The 17,952-nt window shown below is 41.7% G+C and overlaps 1 protein-coding gene across 3 annotated transcripts; it reads left to right on the forward strand.

Annotated features, from left to right (window-relative positions):
- The first annotated feature begins 7,911 nt into the window (after positions 1-7,911).
- Positions 7,912-16,248, forward strand: LOC138627934 (guanine nucleotide-binding protein G(I)/G(S)/G(O) subunit gamma-7). 3 transcript variants are annotated; one of them, XM_069710587.1, is made up of 4 exons: positions 7,912-8,017; positions 11,050-11,198; positions 13,181-13,296; positions 13,557-16,248. In XM_069710587.1, exons 3-4 carry the CDS (start codon positions 13,216-13,218, stop codon positions 13,680-13,682), a joined length of 207 nt encoding a protein of 68 aa, XP_069566688.1. In that variant the 5' UTR covers positions 7,912-8,017; positions 11,050-11,198; positions 13,181-13,215; the 3' UTR covers positions 13,683-16,248. The 3 variants fall into 3 exon arrangements, with proteins under 3 accessions (XP_069566688.1, XP_069566690.1, XP_069566689.1); XM_069710589.1 differs by lacking the exon at positions 7,912-8,017 and adding an exon at positions 8,026-8,204; XM_069710588.1 differs by lacking the exon at positions 7,912-8,017 and adding an exon at positions 8,191-8,282.
- Positions 16,249-17,952: the final 1,704 nt, after the last annotated feature.

Here is a 17,952-nt window from a genome sequence, read left to right on the forward strand (position 1 = left end):
TCTGGGTTTTCTGAGGTCGAGAATGTCAGTTTGCTTTGGCACTTTTTCATGTGAAGGTTTCTATTTTTGCCTCTTTTTTGTTCTCGTTTGTTTGCTTTATGATGCTCTTTAAAATTCATGTATGGTCAAAAAAACCAAAAAAACAACAACAACAACACACCCTCCTTACACAAAAAGCACAGAGGGAAGAAAAAAAAAAATAAGGACGAAGGGGTGGATGTAATATTGCTCCATGTTTAAAAATTCAGTGCACCCTGAATAGGTAAATCTGTTTTCTCTTTGGTTGGTTTGGTTACATTGCCTCGCGTGCACTCATCCAGGCATCAGTAAACAGGAAACAGAATGGGTCTCACACACACACACACACACACACTGCATCCACACTGCATGCATCCATGCAGGTGTCAAAAAAGAAAACACACACACACACACACACAGCTCTGATAGTAACACTGCTAACTGACGACAAACAGGGCTCACTCAGCCTAAATGCCCTCACATTGCACTTTATATCATAAACACACACGCAACTTTGATTTGCCATGTTTTTGCCTACATATAATGATCTCTGCTTAGAGGCGAGTATCCTTCAGGAGCCACTGAAAAGCTCTACTGTTAGTCCAAAGTGCATATATACCCTTTTTTTTTTTTTTTTTTCACGCAGGAGCTCTGAATATTGTACAGTGTACACAGGACAGCCAAAAGCACAATACTTTTTACCAACATATCTACTTGTACATTTGTTTTGTGTTTCTTTTTTGTATATTTGTTTGTGCATTATCCAATCCTTAACATTTATCCGACCAGTCCCGAACATGGAGGAACAGCTGCATCATGATCATAGGTAGCTCTCAGTCTCGATGCGCAGTATTCTAAATTGGACGGTACACGCAGCAGTGAGGTTGTGGTTCTGTTGAACGACAGGGTATCGTGATGTGACCGGGTTATCTGTGGTCGTGAAGCGCGTAAAACCTCCACGGGATTGTCTGTCATGAGGGGACGCCGAGGAGGGTCAGATTATTTTGTCTGCTCTTCTCCATTATTCAGGCACTTTAAACAACAATGTGTGTGGAGGGTAATCTGTTCCTGTACTGTTAAAACCCAAAGACACAGATGATAACCCCTATTAACTGTGTTGTCCATCTCTCTGGAAAAAAAAAAAAAAAAGAAGAAAAAGCACAGCGACTGTCCTCGTCTGTCTCCTTCTCTGTCTTTATGTGTGCAGCAGGATCAACAACTGGGCACTTTAGGGTGACATTTTACTTGAAGACTTGCTTATCAAATCAGCGATGCCTCGTTTATAAGCACCATGTAAAATGCCCCACCTGCATCATTCATGCCCCTCATCAAACTATTTCAGATGTGTAGTTATTGTAAATAAGCATACGGTAGTTCAATGAAATGTTTATAAGAGCTTCAAGTAAGATGTTACCCATATAAAGAAATACTGTACTCGCTGTCTTTCTGGGAATAAGTCCTTTGTAAGCAGGGAATGTTGTTACAGTAGAAGGTTCAGTGTTGCTATGTACTGTAATATACAGCTTAATAATGATGCTCATGATATATTGTATTTGACACATCCACTCTTCAGATCTATCGATTAGATGATACTAGCAAAATGTGAATAATCAAACTAAAGGTTCCACTCCATGGCTGTTACTTTTCTTATGTTTGTTTTGAAAGCTGAATGAATCTGTTGTTATTGCTGTGTTGTATTTTGCACTAAAGTGAGGTCCTGTTAAACTCAAAAATTTACATTGTAAACGTACCCTTTACCTGTTAGATGCCAGGGATGCGCACTTGTACTATTCTCTTTTTTTATCTGTTTATATTCCGAAAAAAACAAGAGACATGTGATTTTTTTTTTTCCTTGTTATGATTGTCAGATAGATGGAGGACAGCCTACATAATGTGGCCACTCTGAAGTGCTAAATCTAAAAAGAAAAAAAAAAAATCTGAAAATGAGCTGTAATGATTTTCCAGACCAGGTCCAGTCGGAACTGGTATATAGTGACCGGAGATGGTGCACATGCTGCATAAATATCAGCTTGACACGTCTGGTGGCTTCGCGCAAATGCCAGATTGCGTGCGCATGTTTGTGCAATCTGTTGTCCTGCTGACGTTAACAGGAGACTGTCGTTGTTCATGTCCCTGCATGGAATATGATACAGCGGGGAGGGAAAAAAACAAAAAAACAATGAGGCAGCGTGCGAGAGCAGTATGGACAACAAGCTGTAGAGCGAGGGAGGGGAGCTGTGGTATTAATAGACACCGTGTGAAAATATGAAGTTCAGCTGCACTGGCCGTGGCCTGCGTAAGATTCGGTTGTGTGTTTGCATGTGGGAGTCTGAGAGAAGATGGCGTGCATGTGGAGCGTGTGAACATCCGTTGAGTTTCTGGACTGTGAGTTAAACGCTGGCAAGAATCAGGACAGACACCCCTGCCCCCGTCCTCCCATGGCCTGCCTCATCTCGTTCATCAATGAAGCATATTCACTGCTGCTGTGAGAGTGAGAGAGAGAGAGAGAGAGAGAGAGAGAGAGAGAGAGAGAGAGAGAGAGAGAGAGAGAGAGAGAGAGTGTGTGTGTGTGTGTGTGTGTGTGTGTGTGTGTGTGTGTGTGTGTGTGTGTGTGTGTGTGTGTGTGTGTGTGTGTGTGTGTGTGCGCGGCCGTGAGTGCATCCATGTATGTGCACATTCGAGCACCTATTTGCATTCCCTCGCTCTGGCCTGCATGAGTGTGTTGTTGTTACTGCACCATCTTACAAAGTGTCTCTCAGATGTTTGAAGCTTTCCTGTGGAGAATGCCTACACATTCTGCATGAGTCATCCCTCGCAACACACCCCCTATACACACACACACACACACGCACACACACGCACGCGCGCGCACACACACACACACGCTTATACACACATATTACAATCACAAAGGCCTCGTCAGTGAAAGCTCATTTGCTCACTGGCTGTTTTTTTTTTTTTTGCTCCGTGCTGTTGTACAGTCACCACTTCTCCATAAATCTACTGTCCCCCCCCTCCCCGAGATCTCCAGCTTCTTTAATATTCTTCCCTCCGATTTTGTTTTTGTGTGAGTTTTTGTGAGTCGGTTGCACAGACTGAAAAACAGAACCTGCTCACATCTGACTGTAGATAGTTGTAAATAGTGTTCAAAGGACTTAATATTCCAGAGATGTGAGAGGAGAGCGTGCAGAGTAAAGGATGCTGCGTCCAATCAAAAGTAAGACAGTAAAGAGTTTTCTACATCTGACAGCGATTTGGACTTTTTGTTTGGGCTTTTCCAAAGTATGCTGTCATTTTGCCAGCAAGAAAAACGATTAATTGACTTTAGAGGAAATCTATAGAGACCAAAAATTTCCAAGATGGTTTAATATTTGGATTAATAAATAAGATGTTAAAACATTGGTAATCATATGATTAAATACAGATGAAATATGTGATATAACCATGAAATTGTGAAATAATTCTAAGAATGTTAAATATTCAGAACTATTGTTTTGAAATTTCATCTTTATCGTGAAAGTCTATTATTATTATTATTTATTAAAATGTTACTTTTAATTATAAAATGCTATCAATCAAGAAACATGAAATAATACAAAGTTGAGTTTAAAAAAAAGTTGTTATTATTTTAAAAGTTTCATGGTTAAATAATATATTTAGTCAAAATATAATTTGTATGATTATATATTAATGTCAAATTTACTTATCTAATCTTGTTTATGACAGTCACAGTTTGAGCCTCAGTAGATGTCTACAATTGGCGGCACACAGGTTTTCGTAAAGGACCAGGTGAAGTTCACCTCTGTTGTTTGCCACCAGCGAGGTAACAGGGTACTTACTGGTCATGTTGCCGAAGAGTCTCGTGCAGCAGACACAGTGCGGTTCACGCGTGTTCTTCCATAGCAGGACGGGAAACTTCAGACCACGTGAAGCTGAAACAAAGAGCAATCAGTAGTACTTTAATACACAAGAAAAGCTGTGTTGTTTTTTTCTAGTACATCAGGCTCATTTCTACCAACGACGGGTGGGCTGCTGTCGTCCTGTTCTGTCGAGCTTCATGTCAGAGGATCCGAAGGAAATCAGTGCTGGAGGATGGAAAATAGAAGAAAAAAAATCACTCCCACTGGCCCTGCCAACCTCTCTGGCTCACCCCTTTACATCTCGTCTGATCGCCTCACAAGCTATTCTCAGCAGACAGGGGGCGTATAGTGGGGCGTAGACTTTGTGTACTTAATGTAGTACTATCCTGTCGCTCTGGCCCTTCATTCCTGCATGGTCCCTATTGGTGTTCCAGCCAGCATGAGAACAAGGACACAAACTGTGAATCATCTTTGTATTTTTTAAATAAATTCCTCAGCAGCATTTATGGCTTCGGTTTTGCAAATTGTTTATTTATTTTTAGCACTTGTTGTTTTTGTAAATTACTCTCTTGGTTTATTTCATTTTCCTCTATTGGGAGTTTTTTTTTTTTTAATTTAACTAATTATGATGTATAGATACTTATTCTAGCAATAGTCTTCCTATTAAGATATACTGTGCTGATGCATCCTCTGAATAACTGAAACTAACATATATATAAATAAATATATATATAATATATATATATATATATATATATATATATATATATATATATATATATATATATATATATATATATATAAAAGATAATAATCAAATCTGCAAAATGATTTTCCTAATAAAAATGTGAACTGAGGATTGCTTCTTGTCTTTTTGATTTTTCACCTCTTTTTTGCAACTTTTGTCAGTCTGCCACTTTGATCCAAACTGAAATATCTCAAGAACTATTTGATTAATAGCTATGGAATTTTGAATGGGCATTCATGTTTCCCAGAGGAATCTGTCTGACTCAGTGACCCCTGACTTTTCCTTCAGCATAACGTTTGACTTTTGTGGATTTTCTTAAAATGCCTTAACAACTATCAGCTGGATTGCTGTAAAATTTGAGTGAGCTTGTCACATTAATTTGGTCATCCCTTCGCATTTAATATATCATTAGATCAAACTGAGTAAAAGTCTGCAAACCTAATAGCAGTCCAAGTAACTTCAGGCGTTGTTTTTGTTGTCTGTTTTTTGGGCAAATCAGTATGCAAGTTAGCATGCTCAGAGAAATCCTTTACTTAAGTAAAAGTAACAATACTGCAATATAAAAATACTTCAATGAAATTAAAAACACTGCACTGAAATTGTGGCTTAAGAACTATAGTATTATTAAAGTCTTTTTAAAACGTCAAAAGTGATCATTATGCAGAAAACTGCCCCTAAAAGTATTATATTGAAATATACAGCGGGGGGGGGGATACATTATTGTGTGAGTACTATTCTCGTAGTACTTTAGCTTATTTAATGAGTTTATGTACATATTGGGCAAAGTAAGCAGCAATATAAGATGTGGAGGGAAAACTGGGCTGCAGTGTTTCCAGCTCATTTGGAGTATAAAGTAGCAACAAAGGAAGAGGGTGTTTCCATTGCCATCACATTTCTACTGGAGGCTACAGTTCTTGATACATTTCACCACCGCACACTAAACTAAGATGGTGAACATGTAGTCAACATTTTACCTGCTTAGCATCAGCGTGTCATTGTCAGTGTCTCAAAGCACCGCTGCCAGCATGAGTGTGGACTCTTTTACAGTAGCTTCATTCACACACTGCAAAGAAATCACACGGAGATGCTGCCTCCCCCTCCACTCCTCCTTTCACTCTCGCTTCTCGCTTAACCCTCTGACATCTGCTTGGGGATGCTGTGCCCAGCACGGTTGCTATGGAGACAGTGTGACGTTGACGACGGTTGTCGCATCAGTGTGGCGTGACCCTGGTGGGGACATGGATGCGTTACGAAAGGCAGAGGTCTCCCAGACTGCTGCTGAGGGGTACAACATCGCAGCCAGACACAAAAACTGTCCCTCCCCAGGCCACTGTGGCAACCCTCTCTGCTGGCTCTTAATTAGATAATCATCTTGTCCACATACTGAGACACGAGTGCGCTGCCAGACATCTGGGAAAGTCTGTAGCCCACTAGGTTTTTGATAAGAACTGCGAGAACACGCATGACACATGACGGAAAAAGGTGTGGGTGGGTGAGGGCCCACCTCTGTCAGCCTGAGAGCATCTTTTGGTGGTGACTCACGGGCTTCCCCCGCTGATTTCTTAGAAAATGAAGAGCTCTGCTCTAATCCACTGTAACCCACTGCCTCCTCACCAACACATAGCAGAGGGAGAGGGAGGGAAATACAGGGGCTGAAATGGAAGAAGAAAGTGAGACAAATGAAGGAGGGAGAGGTAACCAGCGGAGGAGGAGGGGGGAGGGAGCTAAAAGGTGAGGAAATCAAAGAGAAATGTAAAAGGATCAGCATAATTTCACACATCAGGAGAAATGAGGCCAATGCGGTACCCTGTGTTAGTTATAAATAGCTCTCCCGGGGTTATAATAAGCAGCCAGAAAAGGTTTCCATAGGTATAAAGAAGACATGCCTGTAGTGTGTGCGGCTCAAAGCATTATTTCATGGCTGAATACGCCTACATTCACCTCTCTGTCAGCATCACCGCGGCTTTAACAGCCTAAGAACAAAGATATCGTGCAGAAAGTGAGAGATCTTCTTCTCCTTTTGGTACAGTGCAACAGTCCAATAATCATGCAGCATGGATGCAGCGCTTTTAGCCCGGTGTGGAGGAGTGGACTACAGCTCAGTGGAAACGAAGGTTGCGTGTTTGCAGGGCCTGCTAGGACTAGAAGGAGAGGCCCACACCTCCCTTCAGAAGTGGGAACTAACAGGTGGGTCAATGGCGCCACCGCGTGGCAGAGCAACGCACTGGACTCGTGTGGAAAACAGACATGTTTACAGTATGGCACACAAATCCAGATGTGCACGTCAGTGTCTGTGGATTATCTTGAGCCAGTGGAGGAATGGGATGAAGGATGTACAAGACAGTTTACTTTATTTTAGCACTAACATATTTCAAAAGTGCAATTAATGTAGAAAATAGAGGCCACGCATTCCTGCTTTCATTAAATACACAGATAAGAGAAATTAAGGAAAAGAGGGAAACATTTTTTTGGTGTACAAAAAAAGACTATAAAGAGAAACAAATATTTTTAGGCTTCAACGTCTTAGAAATATGTTTATACTGCATTAAAGGCCCTGGGAATAAAGCGCAATTTCTTGGAGACATTAGATATTACATAAATAAGAAAAAATATATTTTATGAATGTGTGCTAGTAACCTCAAAAAAAAAAAAAGGTGATTGGGATTTTTTTTTTTTTTTTTTTTTTTTAATTTCATACGTTATAGCCTATATGCAATAAAACATTTCAGGAAAATTCGGTGGTAACCAAAGTGACTTTTTACCTGGAATCTGAGCCAATAGAGACAATTTATAATGCAACAAAAAAATCAATGCAAAAACTAGGCCAGTGTCCCACGGGTTAAGGTTACAAAAAATGTTTTGTTTTTTTTAGGTATCGAGCATCATGAATGAAGGTTAACACAGTGAAAGAAGGTAGAGGAGGACCATTTCTAAGTTAAATTTGCATGAGGCATCATTCATTCAGGTGCAAGCAAGCTACACTTCACAATATTTAAACTTGCAGAGCTTTGGGAGCCTTCAGGACACCAGGGGTTCCCCATCAAAAGAGATGACTTACATTTTAGCCTATTTATTTCCTTATAACTGCAGCTACCCGTGAAAATCATGTTGTTTTGGGAGTTGCATTCCTTGAATATTTCCATTGACGTGTGTGAATGATCGAAAATGTTAGTTTTGGAGCCCCTGGGTTAAAGCTGCTGTCACCGGATCGGATGGAGGGAGTGAAAAGGAGTGAGGGAGGAAGGAAGGGGGGGGGGGGTTAGAGGAGTGGACAGACACTGGTATCGGAGGGGGAGGCGTTTGGCTCGGTGAAGACGGGGAGTGAACGAGCAGAGAGGGTGAGAAAGCATCGGATCTGGCCCTTTAAATCACCAATACAGCGCATTCGGAGGTGAGTTTGGAGATATTCGGTTATTTTTCTCCCTGTGTGTAATAATTGTAACGCCTCTGTGCGCTTCTGCAACCCCGGCTTCTCGTCACCGAGGGCGGCTGCAGCGGAGAGGGGCTTCATCAGTGTCACGAATCCGGATTTCCCCAGCCCTTTGCCGGCAGAGAGGGTGGGGAGGACCGGGGACAGGGTCAGTGGAAGATTTCCTACAGCTTGGCTGGACTCTTGAGGACGCAAAAGCCACAGGAACTGGATCTTTAATGCCGAAGTAGGCCTTATGCCCATCTATTTGCATAATAGCGGAACATAATGGCATGCGCTCCGGTCTTGTGCCCATTGTCGCGGGATGGGTATATATTGGCTGCTGGAGCCTGCCTCCCTCAAAACATGTCACCACCCTGTTCCCACGGCTAACAATCAGGGCCTATATTTGCAGACCTGAAGCGGTCTAGTCTGGTCTTCACTTGGGAAAATATTGGCTTTGATATGTGCACAAGGTCTGCCTTGGCTTGCGCGCCTGTGCGTATGCGTGTGTGGTGCGTGGATAGCCATGGGAGAGCGAGGACATGCTGTTCTATCCATCAAAATGCCCGCATTGTGTTTTCACACGGTAGAGCAGCGAGCAGGCCTATAGTAGAGGACATGGCTTCGTACTGTAGGCCCGATCACCGCTCAGGAGCAGCAAGGATCAATAAGGATTGATGCATTTTTGCGCGTCTTGAGAGCCTCCGTGGGCTCGCTGGCTGCCTGACTGGCTGGCCGAGGCCTGTCCAGCTCTGGTGATGTTTTTTGGTCCAGGCTAAGACAAATGACCAGCTTACTGTATTTGTTTTGTTTCTGTGGATTGGCTTTTCAAGAATATGTTTCCAGTTTGGAGAGATGTGGCCGCGGTGGAGCAGAAATTGGTGGTTGTGCTGTTTTTGTTCGGATACAGCTTTCTTCTCTGGGCACGGTATGCGCAACAGCAGAAAGTTTGAAAAATCAACAGGCTGAAGAAAATCAAAGCAATAGTTACCCTTAAGTGCAAAATAAGTAATTTAGTTATATATATATATTTTTTTTAAATGCACTGTCACTGCAAGCTGCCAAGATTGTCACTTATCGAATTGAGAAAATAGAAAATACATTTCTGTTTCTGCCAAAGGTACAGCATCTTGTAAACAACGAGGATACAAGTGCTGTCACCTCATTTCAATATCGGCATCGATGTCAAGTAAGACAACAAAATCACAAAAAGTTAAATAAGCTTGTAGTGTTCAGTTTTTGTTGTGGCATATTCTTCTGTTAGCGTTCAGTGATGCTGCATGTGGGCTTCTTTAGGGACAATCATTGAACCTTGAGTTAATTTGGAGCATAAAGCATGCTGTGATGGAAAAGGTTTGTGTCTCCAAGCATTTGCTACTCTAATAAACATATTTTAGGGATATTAGGTGGGGACTCGCTTCCAATTAAAGGGAATAGCCCTGTTACTACAAGGGAAACTTTTACATTTGAGGGTTAAAACCTGTTTTGTTAAGGTATGGGTTACATTTAAGATTGGGGTTAGGCAGTTAAGGTAGACATTTCAGGTGACGTCCCCACCTAAAAAGGCCCCGAAAATTGACTCCAATCTAATACCAAGTAATACTAGGGACAAACTGATGTGGGTTCTGATGTACTTCTTACAAGTAAAAGCAGCTAATGCAGTGAGAGCCATGTGTTAGAATTAACCAAAACAGTAGGCATTTCTTTTCACTACATGTGAATAACTGGCCGATTAAAATATTATTTTTTTCAGGGTAAATGTTCATTTTTTTAATTCTCTAAACTAATGAGGAACTAATATGTGTTCTTGAATGACAATAACGTATCAGCAGTATCAATATGCCTACCCCTAATGTTCAAGGAATTGATATTAGTCAATGCAATGTCCCATTAAGTGTCAAACACAGGTTTGCATCTGTTTGACATAGTAAACAAACAGAAAAGGAACTTGAGAGCAAAAGAAAACCCTCCAAAATAAGCACATTTTGCCTCAGGGTCTAGTCAGGATCAGGATTAGGGTTCAAGATTGAGATTAGGATTTGAAATTACGGTTTAGATGGGGGACAATCAATTAATGCCCTTATAAGTATAATACACTAACATGTGGCTCATCAGGTTTTATAATAGTAGTCTGCATTCACTCCTTCCTTTTTACTGTCATGCTCATGCACCTAAACACACACACACACACACACACACACACACACACACACACACACACACACACACACACACACACACACACACACACACACACACACAAAAGCCCTAATTACAGACATGAATCTCTGAGCTACTCCACAGTTGGAGTAATTAAAGCAGAACTCTTCTCCAGAGAGAGAGAGGGTGACAGACAGAGACAGAGTGAGAGACAAGGTAGTAACACGCTCACAAGGTGTCTTTTGATTAAAATGCACTGAATGAGGGGAAATGTACATGCTGTGCTAAAACGTGTCTAAATAAAAAAAGTGTAAAAAAAAAAAAAAAAAAAAGGTTGAGTTTAGGACACGATGGCATGAAAAGACTGAAGCAAGGAATGTCCCAGCATCTGATCAATAAAGTGGATTTACAGGTGTTTGTGGAGGAAAATGAAGTTGTGATGACAGATGTTGTTATATGAAATGATAAGGCTGATGATGACAGTTTGGCAGTGAAGCAAATTCCACTCATGATTGAAATGTGAAAACTGTAACTATAATTTAATTTGGCCTTCCCTAAAGAAAACTGAGGGATACTTGTGAGATTTTTCTTTTTGAAGTATTTAAGTATTCCAGTTTGATTTGGATTATAATGATTGTTTTAAATGCAATTTTCACTTTTGCATCTGCTATGTCCTGTTTACTGAATACATCATCTTATTAGTGGAACAGAAAAACCTCTCCATATGGATCTGTGGAGATTGAGTAATGTTTAGATCCCCATGTAGCAAACAGAAACTTTAAATGTTTGTCTTTTTGTAAGCTGTTTTAACCAGCTCTCTTGTTCACCTCGGCTGTTCTTCTTTCCCACAGAGAAAAGCCAATGTAAGCGCAGCCGCCGTCCAGCTCTGTCACTTTGACCTGACAACTGTTTTCCTGCCATCCCTGCATCTCTGAGATCGTCCTGTCCATCCCTTCATATTTGTGTTCAGAGGGAGTCCTGTCTGCGCACCATCAGTCAGGTAATTCTTCAGGTGCTTCTTGTGATTTACCTCAACGTCCTCGAGGCAGGGGACATGTTGAGTGGTGATTTATTTAAAGCTTTCCATCACAACATTTTCATCTCAGCTATAACTTCCTGGTGTATTCCTATTTACACGTGGGCCCTTACACCATTTATTAATGTGTTTATGTGAACACTGTGTGCGTTACATCCTGAGAATATTCAACATGAATGGTAAAGTGATCAACAACTGGCACAATTATTTTCCTAAACTGTTTTTTTGTTGTTGCTCCATTCACTGTCTCTATACTCTCAGATTAATTATATTTTGAACAAGAAAGCTGACATATTTCACTCTTTATCATGATTGCACCAGCATGTAGTCGCCTCACAGTGGGGCTGTAGCTCTACAACTGAGATCATACAGTCCCCTGAATAAAAATATCGATGACTGATTCCGTTTATAAAGCTGTGCAAGTGTAGTCAACCCAAAAAGTTCATAGGAGTCATCGCTTAATCTGATTTAACTGCAAAAAGAAAGTCACCACTAGCCTATAACGATCGTATTTCACTTCTAACTGTTAACTTCAATATAGTCTTACCACTGCTCCTATATCCACTATTAGTCTGAGTGTAAAAGCTCCCTCTTAACCCGTTTTCTCTCACTAAAATATGAACCTAAGGTGCATTTAAAAAGCCTTTTTTTTCTGAGAGTTTAACTACATCTCTCAGCTGAAAACTCTGGGGGGGAAAGAAAGAAAAAAACCGATTTTCTTATGTTGTTTGCTTTGTTTAGCTTTTCTACTATTTTGGAACCTGTCCAATTTATCTGCAAGCGCTTTAAATAGCCGTGATCTTAACAACCCGTTTTTGAGTTGGTGGGTTGTTGTTTTTTCGTCGCCAAGATACATTACTATCTTCACAAGCAGTCCGCATACAAGTCCTGATGTCCTCCATCAGCAAACTTAACAGTTCACCACAACAAACAAAACGGTAAATACAACGTCTGTTCTCCACCCGCTTCGCCGACCAAATGGACTAGATTTAAGTTCAGTTATGTCTGCACACAATTTCAATGCCCATTAAACAGTGTAGTGCCACGCGAGCCTTTACCTCTGGTGGTCCGGTCCGGTCCGGTCCGGTCCCGGCCCGGTCCGCTGCTCCTCCTCCTCCTCCTCCTCCTCGTCTCCTTTATCTTCTAAACGTGTCGACGTTTTCAAACAAACTTCCAACTGGTGCAGCTAAGTCTATTACTTCAGGTCACTGACATGTCTAGAGTTTGCCAGCTGACGCACTTCGTTTTCCTTTGTTGTTGTTGTTGTTGTTGTTGTTGTTGTTGTTGTTGTTTCCAAAAGTGACGAGTCGCTGCGCGTTACGTCGAGTATATTCTATGTGAGAACCTGCAGGCGGTTCCTTCAGCTGGAGAATGACAACCTGCCTTTCTTGACTGTTTCCACTGTCCATGAATGTCCAGTTCCTGCGTTAAATCAACACGCAACGCGCTGCGCGGAATTCAAACTTCAGCGGCTAAATTCTGCGCACTTCCGGGGTCAAACACCTGACCACAACAGCGGCACGTGAGCTTTATGTGTTAGCGTAGCGACACTCAATGTGCACACACACACCGAATAACATGCGATTCTGGTCACTCCGGTAACGTTTGGCTCTTACATTGACTTTGTTATTGCTTTTGTTTTGTTTTGTTTCTGTGCATCGACACTGCATAAATGCTGAGGGGGAAAAGAAAAAAAAGTGTCGTGAAGTGCATATAACGTGTGTGTACTCTTGAGTGGGAGATTGATATTTCTTTGTAAGCCTACGTTTTTCCTGACAATAAATGCAATAAACTGGCTACCAAAACATAAAATAGACATACACTATATACCGGCATGCAGAGCCCTTAATCTGGAAACATAATACAACACAACAAAGAAAAACATAGCTACTGAATATCAAATCAGCTCAGTATTGAAGTGTTTTTATTCTCTTTTTCTCACTCAGTTTTCTCCTGTGTTGGTGTATTCTGATGGATCAGTATGTCTACCACTAATAATATCGCCCAGGCCAGGAAACTGGTGGAACAGCTGAGGATCGAGGCAGGGATTGAACGCATCAAGGTAAAAAAAAAAAAAAAAAAAGTTTTCTGCCATGTCTGAATGTGTGAGTGTAATTATTCATCTACATTTGACTGTTCTCTCCTGACACCTTTCTCTTTCTGGCCCTTTGTTGCTTCCACTCACAACTTCATTTCTATCTCCTCCATCCTCCACCATTATCTTTTTCTTTCCTCCTACTTGTCCAACTGCTTTCCACATGTCCTCCCATTTAATTTTCCTACCTTCTTGTCTCCCACTCCCTCCCCCTCTGCACTTGTCAGGTGTCTAAAGCAGCAGCAGACCTGATGAGTTACTGTGAGCAGCACGCTCGTAGCGACCCTCTGCTGGTTGGGGTTCCGACCTCCGAAAACCCTTTCAAGGACAAGAAACCTTGCATCATCCTATAGCTGCGCCCCCGCTTTTCCTGTCCTCACACGCGCACACACACACACACACATATGCATATACAGAGACACATATTCTCTATCTAAATCGATCTCCAGATACACACACAACTTCAAGCAGCTCTATCTGATCTTATGTGGCTGAATCTAGGATCCACACACACACACAGAAACATACACACCCAAAATAGCCACTCTGGAAAAGCGCCATACCCCAGAGCTACAGCGAGGGGGCAGGTATCTCGTGCTCACAGTGGCTGAGGTCAGTATATCACTGAGTATGATCCGAGGTGCTTTGGTAATATTCATATATGCTGGTGAATTAACTACAAGTGTCATCTTAACTTGAAAAGGGATTTGGACATTAACAGTTAGTAGGAAACTGGTATTTTTTTCCCTTCTTTTGTCATGGAAAGAGGTGCTGGGTAAAGGGTGGGCAGCTGTAACATAGGCAGGGAGTGGGAGGATGCATGTGGGCAACAGAAATGGGTGGTAAGCGCTAGGCCAGTCGTGCCAAACACGACTGGGTGTCCCATGAAAAGCTAAAAAAAAAATGCTTCTTTTTCTGTGGGAGTTTAAAAAAAAAAAAAATGTCTGAGAGGCGGGTAATTTTGGAGCAAGTGGCTAAAGCCTTTGCCTTCATCGGACTATAGCATGTTCCCACCCAGACCTTCTCCGCCTGTGGCCTCACTATGGCTGTCTGCAGCCTTTGGCCAAGCCTCCAGCTGTGCCAACCTGTACAAAAAGTCGTCTCTAGATGCCGATCTGCTGTCACTGATTCCGCCGCAGCTCATGATGGCTGCAGTTGTTTGAAATCGATGTCTAAGCTGACCTCAGATCCGCACCTATAAGAGGAACACAGTGAAGAGCTCTACACAGAACTCAAGCTATTAACCGCGGACGTTTACTGCATTTTTCTTAAGAAATACTTGTTTGTGAACTCAATGTATGTTTAGATATTTTGTTGAAGCATTACTTAACAGATAAGATAATACTGTACTTTTTATTTTTTATTATTTTTATTGTTTTGCTTTGACGTAGGTGTTGCCCCTGGCTGATCAGGTTTCTTTTCCTGCTTGTATTAATGAAATAACAGAGGATCTGGTTGTGAGCCAGGGGTAATACCTAACCAGATCTTAAACAAAGGTTTTTACTACTGTACATCAAGCCTCCCTGTGCTTTACCCTGAGAGAGGGCGAGGTCGCAGACTGACCACATTGGAGAGTCAGTCTGCAAGGACTGGAGGAGATAACCCAAACTTATAAAGTAAAAATGAAGGTGCCCTCTTTCCACCCTCTCAGCTCATATTGGATTCGCTCAATTGTCAAGGAAAAGAAAAGACAAGTTAAAAAGGAATTTGATAGTCTGCAAAAATGGAGGTGTTTGTTTTAATTACCTCTATAGAAAAGGGGTTTACAGCTTGTTTTAACATATAATACTTCTTGCTATGAATCAGATTTCCTGGCTTTACCCGTCTTTAAAGGTTCCAGTCTCCCCAGGAGAACAGCTCGCTGAAATGTGAGTTTAATCCGTTCAGGGACCGGATCGGTCCAAGCCGGCAGTCCCCTCTCTGTGTCCTCTCTTCCACAGCACTCCTCCTCTCTGACAAACCAAACTTGATTGTAATAACTGAAGATGAAGAAGAAAAGAACAAAGTTAAGAGAAACAAACTAAATGTATAAACTTTCTTTCAGACATGTGCAGAAGTGATAAGTTGAAAAGTAGCTGTTTTGGGTTTATTTTTTGAGTTTTCTTCTTTCTATGAGTCCATGGAACCTGGTCAGTTGAGTATTACCCTGTACAGTGTTTGTAAGATACAAAATCTAAACACAGAATTCCCCTCTGTGGATGTTGGATTTTTTTAGTACTACTTACTCTGTTCTGTCAGTCAGGATCACGTCTATCTTTTTATTATTATTATTATTATTATTATTATTATTGTCATTCACGTTTTAGAGGCTTGTGATGGCAGAGGTTGATTTTAACCACATACACAAATACAACTAAAGAGGACAAACTAATGTCACAGAAACAAAATGCCCTTTTAGGTTTAGGATCATATCCTGTTAGAGGATGAATCAACATCGGACCTCATTCAAGTGGCAAAAACCAACCTCCTAATCTGTCCTTTAACACCAGAGCTGCCCTTTTTTTAATTTTTTTTTTTATACACATGTTGCTTTTTGGGCAACTAGGACAACACACATAACACACACCGACACTCTCTCTTGCAGGTGCTTTTTAAGCTTGAGGGATGATTGTCAGAGGTCAAAGTTTAAAGGAGCTGGTTTTGATGGCTAACTGTTAAAAGAAGGGAGCTTTGCGCCAGCATATTTTAGCATTTAGCATAGGCTTGTGTCAAGAATAACATAGTGACAGAGAAGGGTGGGGTCATTTGGACTGGATTTATGTCTGCTGAAAGACTTTCATGGGAGTTAATCCTGTTGCTTTTCTGCTGTCATATCACGAGGTCAGGATGACCGAGCTGCTACACTGGCTTTTGGGTGTCAGGAGAATGTGTAAAAATGACAATTTGCAGTTTCACAAGGGGCTGAGCTTTAGATGTGTTGATGGGATTTTATTATCAGGGGGGGGGGGGGGGGGGGGGGGGGGGGGGGGGGGGGGGGGGGGGGGGCCCCCCCCCCCCCCCCCCCCCCCCCCCCCCCCCCCCCCCCCCCCCCCCCCCCCCCCCCCCCCCCCCCCCCCCCCCCCCCCCCCCCCCCCCCTGATTTTTGTTATCAAGGGACAGAGCTGGGCCACATGTGTCCCCGTTTGTTAAACTAATCGCCTGCTAGTTTCAGCCTCTTCTTTACTGTACAGATGTGAAATTGGTATTAATATGTTGATTAGGAGAATAAGAAAACTTCCCAAAACGCCAAACTATTGCTTTTTAAAACAAAATACAGCTTTAAGATTCAATACAAATTGAAATCGCTAATTAGCGTCACTGTTTTTTTTATACTATGGCTCCTGGTACAAAAGCTGTGCATAATCTCTCATTTGCCTTTGTTGCAAACAGAGAGAACAGGAGCTGGAGAAAGGCCACAGAGAGGACTGAGGGTGTGTGAGTTTGTGTGCGTTTGTGTGTGGGTGCAAGTGTTTGGTAGCTGAAAAAGGATGATTTGGCAGAGCAGTAGGCGGCGACGAGAAAAATAGAGGCGCACGCATGTCTGTGTGTGTGTGTGCGTGGTCAGTGTCTGTTTGTGGGAGAGACACAGTGTGTAGGAACACACAGTGCCTCCAGGGCTGCAGATTGTCATATAGTAGTTACAGTACTGCAGTCCTGCCATTCTGGGTCAGGGTTAGTCTGACCAGAGGAGAGGTCATGCGATACTACAAGTCAGAACAGCATGTGTGGCATCCACTCGCTCCTTTTATCAGTCAGAGGCTTCTGTGCACATTTTGGAGAAAAGTGAAAAAGGTTTCGGTCACGAGCTAAAACTGCTCAGTAGAAATGTGGGAAGCTATTTTTGACGTGATGACCAACAACAATCCTAACAATAGTCATGAAGCTGATTCATGACTTTTTTTTTTTTTTTTTTTTTAACTCTGTGCCAGTCTCAGCTTCACTTCAGGTTATTTCACCTTTCATTGAAGCCTCAGAGACCCAAAGGAGTAGTTTGACATTTTTGGGAGATATGCATATTTGCTTTCTGTCCGAGAGTAAGGGGAGAAGTTTCATTATATCTGTCGAATGGTAACAAAATCCTCCTTCCAGCACTTGAATAGCTCACTCAGTGATGGACATACTATATCTCCTCATTGTCTTGCTATCACATGGCAGATTTTGTTGTCACTAGGTTGAAACTATTCCCCCTGCTTGTAGTCGTTATGCTAAGTTAAACTAACCAGCTGCTGGGTGTAGCTCTGGGTTCAGCAAACACGACAAACAGACATGAAAGAGGTATTGATCTTGTCATTTATCTCATGATAAAAGGGCAACTAAGTGTCTTTCTCAAAATGTCAAACTAACAATTATGTCTGATTTAGAATGATATCAATGGTGATATTATTATTTTTTTAAACGGAACTAGCTAAAGACATATAATAGTCCTACAAGCAGAGAAAATGCAGCAACAGGTAGGAAGTATCAGAACTACTGATCTGTGATAAGTTTAGTTTTTCCAGAACCTGAACTATTGTAAGACTGAGGAAATAATTGATTCATTTTTGGTTTTTAGAAAAGTAAATGCAGTTCCAACACAAAAAAAACAAACATGCATATCATATCAGCACACACACATGCACACACTGATGTTGTCCTGATAATGTC

The sequence above is a fragment of the Brachyistius frenatus genome, unplaced genomic scaffold (assembly GCF_029030835.1).
Source record: "Brachyistius frenatus isolate BFR_SWC_R1_liver_20210118 unplaced genomic scaffold, ASM2903083v1 Contig_93, whole genome shotgun sequence".
Lineage (NCBI taxonomy): Eukaryota > Metazoa > Chordata > Actinopteri > Embiotocidae > Brachyistius > Brachyistius frenatus.